At 35.7% G+C, this 16,808-nt stretch overlaps 1 protein-coding gene across 1 annotated transcript in view; it reads right to left on the bottom strand.

Moving 5' to 3' along the window:
• The window catches only part of FAM81B (family with sequence similarity 81 member B), a 168,366-nt gene extending 159,987 nt beyond the window's left edge, over nt 1–8,379 (bottom strand). Inside the window, exon 1 of the mRNA XM_053700473.1 lies at nt 8,326–8,379. Coding sequence (XP_053556448.1) covers nt 8,326–8,369 — 44 coding nt within the window. The 5' untranslated portion in view covers nt 8,370–8,379. The remainder of the gene's footprint in view (nt 1–8,325) is intronic.
• Nucleotides 8,380–16,808: the final 8,429 nt, after the last annotated feature.

Below are 16,808 nucleotides of genomic sequence, written 5' to 3'. Positions count from 1 at the left end.
ACCGTCTGAACTACACCCAGAAGAGCAGTGCTAGAGAGAGCCGGATATTAAAGGCAACAGTAAGTTACACTGTGGTGCTGAGCTTCATTGAGACATAGCAGACCTGAATCAACCCTCTTCCTGGTTTTTATAAATGGTAATGTTGTTGGATATTTCCTTAGCTGTACTAATGGAGAAAACAAAGCCTAATATGCTTGAAATGAAGCATTAGTTTTGTTCAGCTTAGGAGTAGACATTATAAAACTGACTGTAATACATTTTACAATCCCAGCTTTAAGATACCGATATACCACTTGTTCATACATGTTTGGTGGCTTGGGGCGGGGGGGCAGGAGCCGGTGAAGTCACCTCCCTGAAATGAGTTTTTGAAGGTTGGGATATCTGGTATACTGCATTTTTGTATGGGAAGGAGATGCATACATTACAATTCATAATTTAAAAATCTTACAAAACTAATAGTTGAACCATTCAATTACCCTTTATTACCCATTCCCCAGTTTTGCGTAACCAACACAGTTATAATAATACACGTTTTACCTCTGTAATTACCTTGTATCTAAGCTTCTGCTGACTACCCCCTTATTTCAGTTCTTTTGTAAGACTCGCATTTTAGCCAATCAATGCTCACTCCTAGGTCACTTCACGTGCATGAGCTCAATGTTATCTATATGAAACACATGAACTAATGCCCTCTAGTGGTCAAAATGCATTCAGATTAGAGGCAGTCTTAAAGGTCTAAGAAATTAGCATATGAACCTCCTAGGTTTAGCTTTCAACTAATAATACCAAGAGAACAAAGCAAAATTAGTGATAAAAGTAAATTGGAAAGTTGTTTAAAATTACATGCCCTATTTGAATCATGAAAGTTTTTTTTGGACTTGACTGTCCCTTTAATGTACATCAAAATTTGTAACAAAATTGTTCACCAAACATCATATTTTATTTAAAAAAAAAATACAATTTGTAGGTAAATTACACAGGAATACATTGTATTAACTATAAACGGTATAAGTAGCAAGAAATTCCTGCTTAAAGGGACAGTCTACTCCAGGATGTTTATTATTTAAAAAGATAGATAATCCCTTTATTACCCATTCCCCAGTTTTGCATAACCAACACTGTTATATTAATATACTTTTTTAACTCTGTGATTACCTAGTATCTAAGCCTCTGCAGACTGCCCCCTTATTTTAGTTCTTTTGACAGACATGCATTTTAACCAATCAGTGCTGACTCCTAGGTAACTCCACGTGCGTGAGCACAATGTTATCTATATGGCACATATGAACTAACACCCTCTAGCTATAAAAAAAATGTCAAAATGCCCTGAGATAAGAGGCGGCCTTCAAAATTTGCATAAGAGCATACCTATGTTTACCTTTAACAAAGAATACCAAGAGAACAAAGAACATTTGATGATAACAGTAAATTGGAAAGTTGTTTAAAATTGCATGCCCTATCTGAATCATGCAAGTTTAATTTTGACTAGACTGTCCCTTTAAAAGTACAAATTAAGGAAAATGGGAAAATAAGGGGCTATACAGGGTGGCGGACCTTTTGGAGGATGGAAGAATCATAACGTATACACAAGCTCAGGAGAGATTAGTCCCTCGCAAACTTCACTGGTTTTTATACTTACAAGTATCATCTGCGATACATAGCTATTTACATTTCCCCCTTTCAAGAGGGTTAACCATACTGGAACACTTTATAAGTACCAAGATCAGGGATAAGAGAATGATTTCACATTTGTATTTAGCTATACAAAAGGCGAGATATAACTCAAGAACCCCTCTGGTTGAAAAATGGGTACAAGATCTAGGTACTGAAATATCGGTAGATGACTGGATATCCATAACTAGAGACTCCAGCAGGGGTATGATTAGTGCGGACTTCAAAGAAAACTGTATTAAGACCGCTTTTAGGTGGTACCTGACCCCGGTTAAAACCTCAAATTTTTCATTGGGATCTACCAATAATTGCTGTAGAGGTTGCCAGGAAGTGGGTACATACATCCATATGTGGTGGGATTGCCCTAAGGTGCGACTGATATGGTCTGAGCTTTCGACCCTATTAAGTACAATATTATCTGAAAAAATAAATCTTTCAAGGGCACAGGCCCTGTTAAACGAACACAATCCGACATATAATTTAGCCGTAAACACATTTATAAAAACACTATGTACAGCTACCAGAATATGCGTGGCAAAATATTGGAAAGTGGGGGTTCTATCTTGGGCTGAGATTATGGAGAAAATTAAAACTACCTATTCCATGTCGGAACAAGTCTCTCTGATTCAGGGAACTAGTGATAATTTCCACAATATATGGTTTTATTGGATCATGAGGGAGCAGGGAAGGGGAAGAACGGACGGGGAAACTGTGCTTTCCTAGACATATAGATTAGAGGGGGGCAGGATTGGACTACTGGTTGGGTAGGGAATGACCTTTCTCAGCTATTGATTTCACCTTCTTTTACAAGTAATTACTTGAGTACTAAAGACAAGCAAATTTGTAGTATAGACATTTAAGGTTGTTTTGTTTAGAAGTATCTTGTTTCTTCTTTTCCTTAAGTATTGTTGATTACCTAGAGGCCATCTATGTTAGAGGATATAGAGATATGTGGCCACTGAGGACAACAACATGATGAGATCTAGTTCTCAGCTTCTCTGGGCCTCCCGATCTCAAATGATGGGTACTACTTAGTGCTCAATCAGACAAGCGACGAGATAAGATTATATGTAAAACTGATCTAATATATTTTGTAGGCTACTTTTTGTTTATCCATGTTGTTGTGTAACTAAAGATGTTGTTTACTTGGAAAATAATAAAAATTATTTCAACTAAAAGTACAAATTACAAAGTCTAATTGTTGTTTTTCGTAAAATGGGCTGAAAATGGGTGTTCCGTGGGAATTGGCATGGACTTTTTCTCTCAAATCCCAGTGTAATTCTATAAACATTTTTGCTCTGTAGTTCTCACTATTTTTTCTCACAAGTTAAAAACTGGCGTTTTCACCAAAATACTCAAAACAATAATTATTCTGAAAGAAAAACATATGCATACAAAAATGACAGCGGATTTAAGATACAGTGCCCTGAAAACATAGCAATTTGATTTTATTAAGCTTAATATTCACATTTTAAAACTCAACGGTCTCCCCCTCTGTACTTTGCCCTCCATTGCAAACTTTTACCTAGCAGAGAGCTCACATTATTTGTATGGAAGACATCTCGCTACTCGCAGGAAAAGCCCTTTTTTTTATAGAATTCCATGAAGGCTGACCCTGCGAGTGTCAGCGTGGAATTTTTTAAAATCGAAGCCTAAACACTAAATACATTTCATGCTCCTCTCTCAAATCATGGGAGCTGCCATTATGGAACCTAGGTCACACTGCAGGTATCTGAGGAAGAGTTACTGCACATGTGCAAACATATCTGTACTGAATGTAGTGAAAGACAGATTTCAATATGGCGGCTCCCATGACTAGAGGGAAGTGGGGAATAACCTCAATACTATGCTTACAAAATGTAGTTAGTGTTTTAATAGCTGACATAAAATCCTCAGATACACAGAAGAAATACATTTTGTTGTATCTGATTAGCATTTATAAATGCGACTACCACAGCCCCTAGTGCCCAGGGTATCTGCGCTATGTACATATCATTTTTTTTCATTAGAGACACAAATTTGAGCAAAAATATAGAACAGAGATTTTCATAAATTAAATTGAACAAAATGTAATATTGAAGAGAAAGATCATCAATACAATTACATAATGTTTCACAGCTTGTTCCTATGTTCGAGTTTTATGAACCGTCTTCAACTCAATAGTCTCTGTAAAATAAAGTTCTTCCGAGAAGATGTGAAAAGATTTGTACAAAATCACATGTTGAGGAGGAATAAAGGAAGAACTTTGATACATCAAATTGTGTGACTCTTATTATTATTTTACTTTTAAACTAAACCTAATAACACAACAACAAAAACAACATTTACTTAAGTACAAAATGTGTACCCAGCTAAGAACATTAAAGGGACAGTCAACACCAAAATTGTTATTGTTTAAAAATATGTATAACGCTATTACTACCCATTCCACAGCTTTGTACAACCAACAATGTTATATTATTATTTTTTTTAAAACATTTAAACTTCTACATTTCTGCCTGTTTCTAAGCCATCACAGACAGCTTCACATATTTTTTTTATTAGTTTTCCCAACAGGAGACTGATAGTTCATGTAGGCCATATCGATAATATTGTGCTCTCTCCCGTGGAGTTGTGGCTGACACAGCACTAATTGGCTAAAATGCAAGTCAAGGGATAATAAATAAATAGCCATGTGATCAGGGGGCTGTTAAAAGATGCTCAGATACTTTTAACAGAGGTTAAAAGTATATTAATATAACCATGTTGGTTATGAAAACTGGGGAATGAATAATAAAGGGATTATCTATCTTTTTAAACAATAACATTTTTGGAGTTGACTGCCCCTTTAAGTTAAATAATTATCCCTGTATAAGACTGTAATATGGGATCCTGATTTATAAGGGTTAAAAAAAACCCTTCTCTGCCTTCCCAACAAGCAATTTGTTCTTTATAAGCTATTCATAATATATTTTCAAGAAGTATCTTCTCAACATCCCGATTATTTGGTGAATTCCCTTGTTCCGCATATAGTATTTCCCATTCCTCCCGTAATGATGATGAAATTATTATTTCATGTTGTGCAAATGGTTTAATAATTTGTATCTGGAGTGCTGGTGAAAGCGTTTTAATAGAAAGGAGTTGAGTCTGCGTTTGGAGTCCAACTTGACTGTGCTATGAACAAATTATCTGTTTCTCCTCTATCCCAGCAGTATCAGATCAAAATTATCAGTCTTGGTTCATAAATATATAGGTACAATAATTTATCATCTATGAGATTTGGGCCAACAAAATGACTCTTCTTGCTTATCAGGAATATGAATCAGCAGCTGAATGATTGATCAGCATCCTGGAATTTTATAAAAACTGAGCTGACTCATCGAACTGTATTAATTGCAGATGGTTTTAGATATACTTAAAGGGACACTGAACCCATATTTTTTTTTGTTATTCAGATAGAGCATGCAATTTTAAGCAACTTTCTCATTTCTCCTATTATCAAATTTTCTTCATTCTCTTGGTATCTTTATTTGAAATGCAAGAATGTAAGTTTAGATGCCGGCCCATTTTTGGTGAACAACCTGGGTTGTTCTTGCTGATTGGTGGATACATTCACCCACCAATAAACAAGTGCTGTCCAGCACAGATGCCTTTTTTTCAAATAAAGATAGCAAGAGAACGAAGAAAAATTGACAATAGGCGTAAATTAGAAAATTTCTTAAAATTGCATGCTCTATCTGAATAACGAAAGAATTTTTTTTTGGTTCAGTTTCCCTTTAAGCCTAAATTGTGAGCTTTTGAGAATCTACCTCTCTGAAATGCTTCTTTCCAATATTTTCAGTGATATACATTTGTGGATATTTCCTTTTACTCTTGTTTAGATTTTATTTAGATCGTTTGATTTAAGTATCATACAACTACTTATATCTCTCAGACAAGCTGTTATAGGAATTTTGTTGTTGTTAAATTTCCTTGGATGTCGTCACCATCCGAATGCGGAAGAAGGCAACTTCTTGTGGTATTCGGCTCTTTTAAAAACCGGATTCCTTCTTGTGAAATGCAACACACTAAAATCTGTACAAATCCAGATCTTAGTTTGTTACATTTTTATAAGAAGGAATCCGTCTCTGAAAATAACTGAATGCAGTGCACAGCCACCTTCTTCCGTATTCGGATGGTAACAACATTCAAAAATGCACAATCACAAATGAACACATTTAATTAAAACTACTTGGATTACTAAAGACTAAAAATAAGTTCCTTACATAGTCAAATTCTACGGGGTAAATATATTAAGCAGTGGTTTTAGGTCCGCCTGAAACTTAAGTTAAGAAGCAGTAGCCGATCCGATCAGGATGATTGACACCCCTGTGAATGTGCAGGGGGCAGCAGTATTGCACAAGAATTTCATAAGAAATGGTTGTGCAATGGTAAATGCCAACAGCGTATGCTGTTGGAATTTAGCGATGTTTTGGGCGGATATGATTCGCTACAGCGAATCATGTCCGCCCGGCAATTGATAAATCTACCCCTATATGTCAGCAGGCAATGTACGTTCTATCCATTGATATTGCTATGCAAAACAAGACTGAAGTGAGCTAGCAAAGACCCTGTTTCTCTGAGCACTGAAAATAGGGACTATAGAATATAAATTTATAGTGCTCTATAATCCCCCTTCAAGAAGAAAATTATATAGCAACACATAAAGAGGGAGTTCTTGTCTTTTAGGGGTCAATTTATCAAAGGCTTCGTCTGCCTTCGCCCCCCAATGACTGCAGGTTCTCATAAGAGAACCTGCACCTATCCTCTTCTCCACCTCTAGGAGATTGAAAGCTCCTGCCCGCACACAGCCAGTCACATGCGGGGCGGCATTGCACAAGAGAGCAAATAGCGCTCTTGTGTAATGCTGAATTCCGGCAGCAGAATTCAGCCCACCAGAGGCGAGCTGCAGCGGACAGGGGAGCATATGTACGCGCCAGTCCGCCGTAGCTTGATAAATTAACCATTTCGTAATAGTCTTTATTGAACATCCCATTCATTAAAGCCTGAAATTACCTCTTTAGTCTCACCACTTCCTATGTAATTTTACAAATCCCATTCACTAACGAATGCAGTGATACGTGAGGATTATAGTGAAAGTTTGCCGAGAATAACATAGGAACAGGGGAGCCCTTTGCAGTCCTAGCAAATCTAGGGAACTGACAATTATCCTGTAGAGCACTCACGGAAAATTAAAGGCAATTTTTTATAAGCTGTTGATGAAACATGCAATTTACTAAATGTAGCTAAGCTTAAAACAAAACAAATAATTAAAGGGACAGTTTATGATTCAGATAGAATTGGCAATTTTAAACAACTTTCAAATGTACATCTTTTATAATTTTTTCTGTGACTATTAAATGTAAAGTGATAGGTGTAGGTGCTTTAAGAGGTTCAGTTTTAAGAAGTAAATTGAACAAATGGGTAAGTAGAATGCTGCCTAGTTGCAGCTGTGCACCACACTTCTGAAATTCCTGGCAGTGAATGGGTTAATCAGGTAGCTTGTAAGGTTAATTTTAGCTGTAGTGTAGAGATTACTGTTGAACCTGACAGCACCAACCCCCTGATCCCTCCCAAACATCTCTCTTCCCTCCCTCACCCCTACTGGTCAAAACCAGTCTGCCAATATGCTGATTTAAGGCTTCTTTATTGTTGTTTTTATTTTATTTTCTGCAGTGTAGGGATATCAAAATAACAAGAATATGACACTTTTTTATTGGACTAACTATACATTTATAAAAGAACAAGCTTTCGGAAGAGTGTCTTCCTTTTTCAAGTCTGAAGCAATGCTGACCAATTTGATGGAATTTACAGATTATATCTTAAAACATTGGATGGCTAAAAAGACAGAAAGTGTTACAGAGGTCTGAATGCAGGGGGAGGAGGGGGTGTCGTAAAAATCATAATGGGGGTTTAGGAAGCAGAGGCAGTTAGTGTCAGTAAAAGATAACAGGCAGGGGAAATATATGGTTATACACAAAGCATATACTGACATAAAGTTATATATCAACATAGAATCAATATGAATAAAGATGTGAAATTAGGTATACAGAGGAATATAAGATAGTCATATATATATATAAAAGATGGTATAATATTATGCCCTCTGTTACCTTAGTGGTTATGTTTGATACATTTTAAATAGCTCCTAGAATGTTGCTCTGTGACGCATTATTTGGTTTACTATTTTGCAGTAATATTATTGTATCTTGTTTGTGTATATTTTCCTCCTGCCAGTTTTGGTTTAAAAAGACTTGGAGGGACCCAACAGGGGCTCAATTAGTTAGAGGAGGTCATATCTTGGTATCCAACTCTTTATTAAAAGAAACTGGATTAATAGTGTAGAAGACTAGAGAAGACAAGAGAACAGTTATTTTCCCACACAACCTCATGACCACAGCCAATGGAAAATAACTTATTGCATCATCAAATTTATTTAAAACGTGATACTTTCTAGTGTGTCATGTGACTCTAATGACTTTTTGTTCACACAAATCTTAGAGGCTTAACAGATTTATCCAAATCAGTGACTCACATGTACTAACTTTATAAATTACTGTAGATTATACCCTGAAATTATTTTTCAGTCAACAGAAAAGATGATGTTTTCATAAAGAATGGAATGGGAATTATTACCTTTCCGTGTAGGGAAGCAGCTGCACAGCATTTTCTCTTGACATTTTAATTTTATTTTCTGAAAAATAAAATAAAATATTTAAATAAATAAATTACATCAATTTAACCATGTGTGTTTGTTCTACTGACTGTGGAATAAATGTAATAGCAAAACATAAACTATGCAGCTATCTTTGTTGATGAATAATTTATTCTTCAAAATCCCCACTTTTAAACTAAGAGCCCTTAAATATAAGCTTAGCTAGTACTGCAGTCTTAAAATTTACTACCTAGTAGTAACATAAAAAGTCCACTGAAAATAGTTAAATGCCTTATTGCAACAGAACCTATGACATGTGACACATCTTTTAGCTCCTTGTTTCTCAAATTTCAAGGTTTCATTAATAAAACATTTTTATTCTGTGCAGTAAAATGTGATGAAATTGTGATATGCTTAGTATCATTATATCTCTTCCAACTGGTAATGGATAGGGATGGGTGAATGTTTTGCAAATTTCGAAAAATGAAACAAATTTTAATGCATTTGTTCGTTAATTTCGAATTTTGTACAACATTCTAACATTCCTTTTAATGTAATAGTATTTCTAATGCTTTCTTTACATGTAATATTCGATTTGATTTTTTCTAATTCGATTCAAATTATGCAATATTCAAATTCGAAAATTTTTAATTGATATATTTATTATAGTATTTATAATGCTTTCTTTAAAGGGATAGTAAAGTCCAAATTAAACTTCCATGATTAGGATAGGGCATATAATTTGAGATTTTTCTCAGAGATGAAGCCCGTGAAAGGGAGGAGTTTGTATTTATCAACTTTGCTATAATGAATGCACTCAATATTATCTTTTCCTCATGGAAAGATAAAAACGGCCCGAAGTTTACTCTCTTTATGAAAAATGTGCATAACAAAGCAATTTTAGAGCAATTTGAAACAAATAGTGCAGTTGAGAAAGAGATACAGGATTATTTTCTAAAATGGGGCAGCTTCATTATTAGTCTTCCAACTTGAATTCAATTACAATATATTAGTACTTTTGCATCCTCTATTACTGTTCAAAATATGTGTCTCAGGGGTGAACTTAAATACCCTGATGTAAATTATAATAAACCACAATGAAGATGCGCGGGGAGGTGAGTTTTTTTTGTGTGTGTGTTAGTCTATTTGTTTATTTTGTTTATGTGTCCTATTAGAAAAACTTCAACAATGTGATTTAGAAATATAGAGTATATTTAAGGTACTATCTCTTGTTTAAATTTAATTGAATAAGTTTTATCTTCTCCAGTACCTGGTAAATGTCTTGATTTAAACACCCTGCGTGGTGTCTCAGTTGTAGAATGTGGCATGTAATGAGTATGTAATGTATTTTCTTTTTTTCTTTTATTATTATTATTTTTTTATGTGTATTCTTTTTGTCATCATCCCATGTTGTTGAAGAAATAAATAAAATTTAAAAAAAATAGTTGGCTATGAGGCCCCGAATTCTTGTAGGTGGTTCAGCTGCCCATTCGTCTTGGCAAAATGCCTCAGGTCATGCAAAGTCTTTGGTCGTCTTGAATGAGCCGCACGTTTGAGCTCTCTCCAGAGTGGCTTGATGATATTAAGGTCAGGACACTGTGATGGCCACTCCAGAACCTTCACCTTTTTCTGCTGTACCCACTGGAAGGTCAACTTGGCCTTGTGCTTAGGGTGATTGTTGTGCTGGAAAGTCCAAGAGCATCCCAGATTTCATGATTTAGATAGAATATACAATCTTAAAAGCTTTTCAATTTTCTTATATTATCATATTTTCTTTGCTTTCTTGTTATCCTTTGTTGAATAGCAGAAAGGTAAGTTCAGGAGTGTGCAGGTGTCTGTAGCACTTTATGGCAGCAGTTTTGCAACAATTGTATACATTAGCAAGAGCGCTAGATGTCAGAACTATTTCCTATTATGTACTGCTTCAGGCATGTGCAGACTACCTATCTAGATATATCTTTAACAAAGAATAATATGAGAATAAAGCAAATTTGCTAATAGAAGTAAATTGGAAAGTTTTTTTTAAAACGGTATCTTTATCTGAATAGAGAAAGAAAGATTTTGGATTTCATGTCCCTTTAAAAAATATGTATTATAAATCAGTGTATCTTTGTTTTTGTTTGTCTTTAGAGGTGATCACAGATAAGGAGCGCAGACGTTAAATTTACATTTTATAGTGTAAGGTCTGATTACCACAGCAACTAACTTGATTTTCAAGAAACCGGCATCAGATGAATGCTTTAACAAAATGTTAACTTACTGGCCATTCAGCCATTAGTGGAACAAATTAGTTGTGCTAGACATATGTTACTTTATTTGGAACAGTGCATAAAATCGTATTGTTTGCTGACGATGTTACAGTCTTTTTGGCCACACCGCAAAAACGATTCCTAGACTCCTAGAAATACTGGAGTCTTTGGGAACATCTCCTTCTACAAACTAAACTACTCTAAGACTGAGATCTACTCACTGGGATTTCCCCGTGATTATACCCAACATCTACAATCCAGACACCAATTTACCAGATGTGACAACTACATAACACATCTGGGAGTCAAACTCTCTAACAGTATACCTCAAACGATTAAAGACAACTTTCTCCTCTTACTAGCCAAACTACGCTCCCTGAAATATAAATGGAACTTTAAATCTGTCTCTTGGCTAGGCCGAATTACAGCCCTAAAAATAACTTACCTACCCAAAGTGAATTATTCTGCTGCCTCCCACTCAACAATGCTTACATTTGTTTCCCAATGTGTAATACAATCTTCCAGTAAGTGGAAGTATATACAACAAGACTCTCTACCCTTTCAAATCCGACTCCACGATTTGATCTGGACTCCCCTCCACTGTTGCAGAACTCCTACCATCACCAACCCTATAATTATGGAATGTCTCTCCTCGTGGGACAGAATCAGGCATTACCAGACTGTAGCACCATACCCATCTCCCATCACCTCCATTGCAGGGTTACTCACAGGCCTCCCAGAGACTCATCCCAATGTGTGGGCATGTTTAGGGATCCAGGAGGTCTCAGGCATATGGTCTCCCTCCTTGCAAGACCAATTCTTCACACTAGAACAGATTGGAGACCCCCTTCATACACCACCTGTCATGCCATTTGAATACACTAAAATCAAAAGTTTTTTTAAAAGCTGGGGATTTAAGTACACATCTCCCCGTCCACTTACTCTATGGGAAACTAGATGGCACCAAGGTGGAAAACTATATAGACTATTATCAACACATTACAATTTAATGAAAGGGGCACACCCATCCGCTAAAGCCCCTCATCTTCAGAGATGGGAAAAGCATTTAAACCACTATCTCTAATCAAATCTGGCAGCACACCATTACTCTCACCAAAAAAAAGCTATTCACTGTATCTCACTGTATGAGACATACTACAAGCTCCTTGTACATTGGTACTATGTCCCCACACACCTAGCCAAAATGCTTCACAATACCTCTCCCATGTGTTGGCGTAAATGTGGCTATGCAGGTGACTCCAAATAAATCTGGTGGGAATGTCCCAAGCTTTAATCCCTATGGAATACTAGGTTCCTCACCCTGTATGCAATGTGGATCCCCCTTCCTAAAATTCCTGAACTGGCCCTATTACATGTTCGCACACATTCATTGCCAAAATACCACAGTTACTTATGTATTTATCTCCTGACAGCAGTAAAGTTATCAATAGCCAAATCCTGGAAAAATGAGCCCCCCCCTGAATGGCCCACAGTGATAAATACCATGGATTACATATACTCAAAGGAAAAATGCATCTTTTACTCCCTTGGCAAATTAGACCTCTTTGAATTGATATGGGCCAATTCGAAGGCCACATACAGTACTCACTGGCTGCCGAACGTCAATGTATAATTCTGACATAGAAGACTTGCATGGAGTTTTTCCTCTTCTTTCCTTTCCTGAAGCTCACAGTAGACCCACCCACTAAGCACCTTGAGATCCACCCTTTTTTCCAACCAATTACTGCTCTGCCCCTTCTTCTTTTGGTCTCCACCCCCTTTTTGTCTTACTTCCACTCCTCTCAATATAATTGCAATCCATGACAATCATATGTTTTTGTGTACATTGTGTTACTTGTATTTATGCTCAACAAACTTCTAGAGACCTGCGAGTCTTCTGTTCATCTTCACCGAAGTTCATTTGAAAGATTGAATGTTATATTACATTTTATGTACAAAATGAAAGCTTTTAAAAATTTTAATTATTTTACTTACACCTACACAAAAAGAGCAACTGCACGCAAAGCGCAACATATTTCAAAGGAAACCTGGTACTAAAATCGAGCCGTAAAACTACTTTTAGCTGTTTGGACGCTGCATTTTTTAAAGCTTAATGGAAGCGAGCCCTTAGTATGGGTTTATTCTGTGTACATAGATTTACACTGGAGCAATGGCATTAAAGGTACAGTAAAGTCAAAATCAAACTTTCATGATTCAGAAAGAAAATGCAATTTTTAACAGTTTTCCAATTACTCCACTCATCTAATTTGCTTCACTCTCTTAGTATCCATTGTTGAACATCATACAAAGGTAGGCTCAGAAGCAATGCACTACTGTGAGCTAGCTGCTTGTCACTGTCTCACCCAATGTTTTCAGCTAGGCCCCAGCAGAGCATTGCTCTCCTTCAACAGGAATGATGCAAATGTGACAATAGCGCATACAATTTTCAGATTTACTTCTATCTGAAACCCAAAAGGGGCAATGCTATTTCTGCAGACAAAAATGCACAGTTTTGAAAACTACAAAACCAATAATATGTGATAATAGCTTCAAGATAGAAAAATTGCCCAAAATAGTTTTAAAGAAATCTATATTTCAGGATGAATAACCTTTATAGAGTATCTTACATAGAAACTATCTTTAGATAGATTTTTTCTCAAAAAGCATTTTATTAGAAAAAAAAAAATCCTATTTAAAGAAAAAAAACAGATTTAAATTAAAAAATCAGATTTTTGTAAATGTATTTTTTTTTTAATTTTAAATAATTGATTTTCATCCATTCTGCTAGGCACTAAGTTAAAGGGACAATCTACACCAGAATTGTTATTGTTTTAAAAGATAGATAATCCCTTTATTACCCATTCCCCAGTTTTGCATAACCAACACAGTTATATTTATATACTTTTTACCTCTGTGATTATCTTGTATCTAAGCCTCTGCAGATGCCCCTTTATTTGTTCTTTTGACAGACTTGCAGTTTAGCCAATCAGTGATGGCTCCCAGGTAACTTCACGTGCACGAGAACAGTGTTATCTATATTCAAAACATGAACTAACACCCTCTAGTGGTGAAAAACCTGTTAAAATGCATTCTTAAGAGGCGGCTTTCAAGGTCTAAGAAATTAGCATATGAACCTCCTAAATTAAGCTTTCAACTAAGAATACCAAGAGAACAAAGAAAAATTGGTGATAAAAGTAAATTGGAAAATTGTTTAAAATTACATGCCCTATCTGAATCATGAAAGTTTTTTTTGGACTAGACTGCCCCTTTAACTCCCATGAACACATGAACACTACACTACCAAAATGTCAGATAAAGCTCACAAAAATAATAGATGAGTAATAAAATGTTATAAATAAAATAACATCGCCAACCAAACGTGCTGTCATCACAAAACGACTAGTGGGCGTATACCAAATATGTCCCTGGCTATAACTGAAATAGGAACTCAGTCCTTGGATAAACAAAGAGTTTGTGATATAGACTCCAAAATAATATGTGTTTCCTTCTTATTTCAACCTAATAATGTTTTGTAAATAACTTAAGACAATGCTGTCTAAGAACTCAGTCAGAGAGCATTTGTTTAACCTTTCAGAATAATTTGCAGTTACAAAAATACACTCAGTCAATGCTTTCAGTTGCTTAGAGACAAAAATGTGCTGCTTACTTTCATTTTAAATAAAGATATCAGGGTAATAAATTCCCTGATCATACGTGCTTATATGATTGACCCTATATACACAGCTTTCAGTAATGATTTATTATACTATCAAGAAATTTTTTTTCTCCTAGTACTGGAAAATACTTATGACAAATAATGTGAGTGAATTTCTCTCTCCTAAGCATGTTTAGCTCTTTTTAAAGAAGTGTGAAGAGCTTTGATAATCAGAATTCTAAACCATATGTATAAATTTGATTTAATTTGTTTAACAAATTAGGGTTTATTTTATTAAGTTTGGTGGTGTTCTCATAAGTAATAGTAGTTATATAATAATAATAATACTTGTAAAATAATAATTGTGATACTTAGAATGCTTATTAATTAAATACTTCATGATGTCATATCACTATATAAAAAAGCATTTTTTTCTTTGCTTTAAAATGTATTACTTTGTAATGGATGTTGTTGCCTAAATAAATCAATGTCCTTAGTCTTGCAGAGGTTTGTACCTTTCCACTATGAGAACTGTAAGTTTTTTTTCTTATCAGCCCCTGAACATTCATAAGAAATGCACAGCTGAAGTATTCACTTGATTTCAGCTTATACAGCTTTACATAACATTTTTTAGCAAAAATTAAAAAAGCAACCCAGCATGTTTAAATGCGTTTTCTTTGCCATAATAGAACATTTTAAATCCAGTGTCCCTTAAACCCCTTCAGTGCCATTTGTGACCTTTTTCCGACACTTGAAGGCCAGAATGATTTCCATAAATTTTGCTTTGCATCCCTTTTGATTTCTATATTTTTTATCTATACAAGTTACAATCGTTCAGAAATATAAAGAGATATTTCCTGATTACTTTCTTTTGGTAACATAGACTCTTCTTTGCACCGACTAACTTTCAGCATCACACATTTTCCATGTCTCCCCACCTCACCGTTCAGTCAATCATTATTACATGGGAGGGAGACTTGGTGGGAGATGAATAGATGGAGTCATAATGCATGCCAGTGTCAGAGAGTTTCCCACAGATACCTCCACTGAATATCAGAATTGCCCAGCCCATGGTTCCTTTTGGGAAAAATTGTACCTTGGGGCTGATTTTTTTGTTCTACTGTAGTGAAGGAGTATATTAAATTTAAAAGGAAAATATTTTCAAAATAACTCAAATCTTTTGTTCAAGAAAAAAGCCAAAACACAAACAGTGGGAATTGATTGCTGTTCCCATCCTTCCACTACACCTGCAGGCTGCCACTAAACTGATAATCTGATGTTGCAAGTGATCTGCTTAAAAGGGAAGTGTGTTCAATTTATGGACTTGGCTATTGTGATCTACTTAGTACTGATATGATTCTACATTCTATAAAGCAGTGTCTCCTACGGGCATAGGTTCTTGCCTTAAGTACCCCCAATCGCGACACAAAAAAAAAAAAGAATAGGTAAAAAAAATAGAGGCAATTATGCATGTGACAAATTGGTATAAGAACTATTTTTCTTGGTCTCTTTCTTTTTTTCTTATAGAGAAAACACACACACATACAGAAAGCACATATATTATGCACTTACACATTGCTATACGCTTTACTTTTACCTGAGTACAGGTGAGTCAGTGAGGGAGCAGCTGACCAGCCCAGACAGTGAATTAGAATCGAGCCTGTTACGGATGCTTGAGCGAAGAACTGAAAAACATGTATTCCTGTGATATATTAAGGGAGCTCTATGCAACACTCCCCCTCGGGCATTAACTGCGCAAGAAGTAAGCGTTTTGTGTGCGTCGGCTTGTATTACAAGTTTTTACTTGTGTGCTAACCTGACATGCGTAAAAAGTCGAATTTAGAATATTGCGTGATTGATAACCCTGTAGAAGTCAATGGAGCAAAAAAAGTTGGAAAAAACTAACACGTTTTTGTGCAAATTTTTTTTTGCAATAATTTAGAGTGTAACTGTACTTTGTAATGTATTTTTGATGTTTTGTGACACTTTTTTGTTTCACTAAACGGTTAACCAGAGCTCTAACTTCAATTGCGCTAAAGCGATTGTGTTTACTTTCAACTTGTAATACGAGTAAAAAACCTGACATGTACAAACAACCGCGATAAACCCCTTATCGCTTGCACGCAACAGTTAATGCGCCACTCGTAATCTAGCCCTAAATGTTTACAATAGCGACATCAGGGAAAAACATAAAGAAAGGGTAAGCAACGGATACCCCCAGAGGTACATGTACCACAGGCTATAAAGTAACCCTTTATTGGCAGAAAATTCTAGTAATACATTGTTAAATAATTTGTGAAAAAGATAATTTATTTGATATAAGGATCGTAGGTTAGAGACATAAATTATAACATTAAAAATACAGCATGCAATCTGAACAACTTTCTAACTTACTTAAATTTTCTTGGCCTGCCTGGTAATGCTTACCAGTGAGACCCCCCTCTACAGAGGGGCGTGGACAGAACTATCCACTCCCCTCATTTACCATAAAAGCTTCCAGTGGGACATCACCCCTTCCTCCTCCTAGTTCTGTCCAGCCTGCTAGGTGGACACGGCTAGG

The sequence above is a fragment of the Bombina bombina genome, chromosome 2, assembly GCF_027579735.1.
Source record: "Bombina bombina isolate aBomBom1 chromosome 2, aBomBom1.pri, whole genome shotgun sequence".
NCBI classification, from domain to species: domain Eukaryota; kingdom Metazoa; phylum Chordata; class Amphibia; order Anura; family Bombinatoridae; genus Bombina; species Bombina bombina.
Note: the sequence above shows the minus strand (reverse complement) of the source record. Positions and strands in the feature narration are given on the sequence as shown.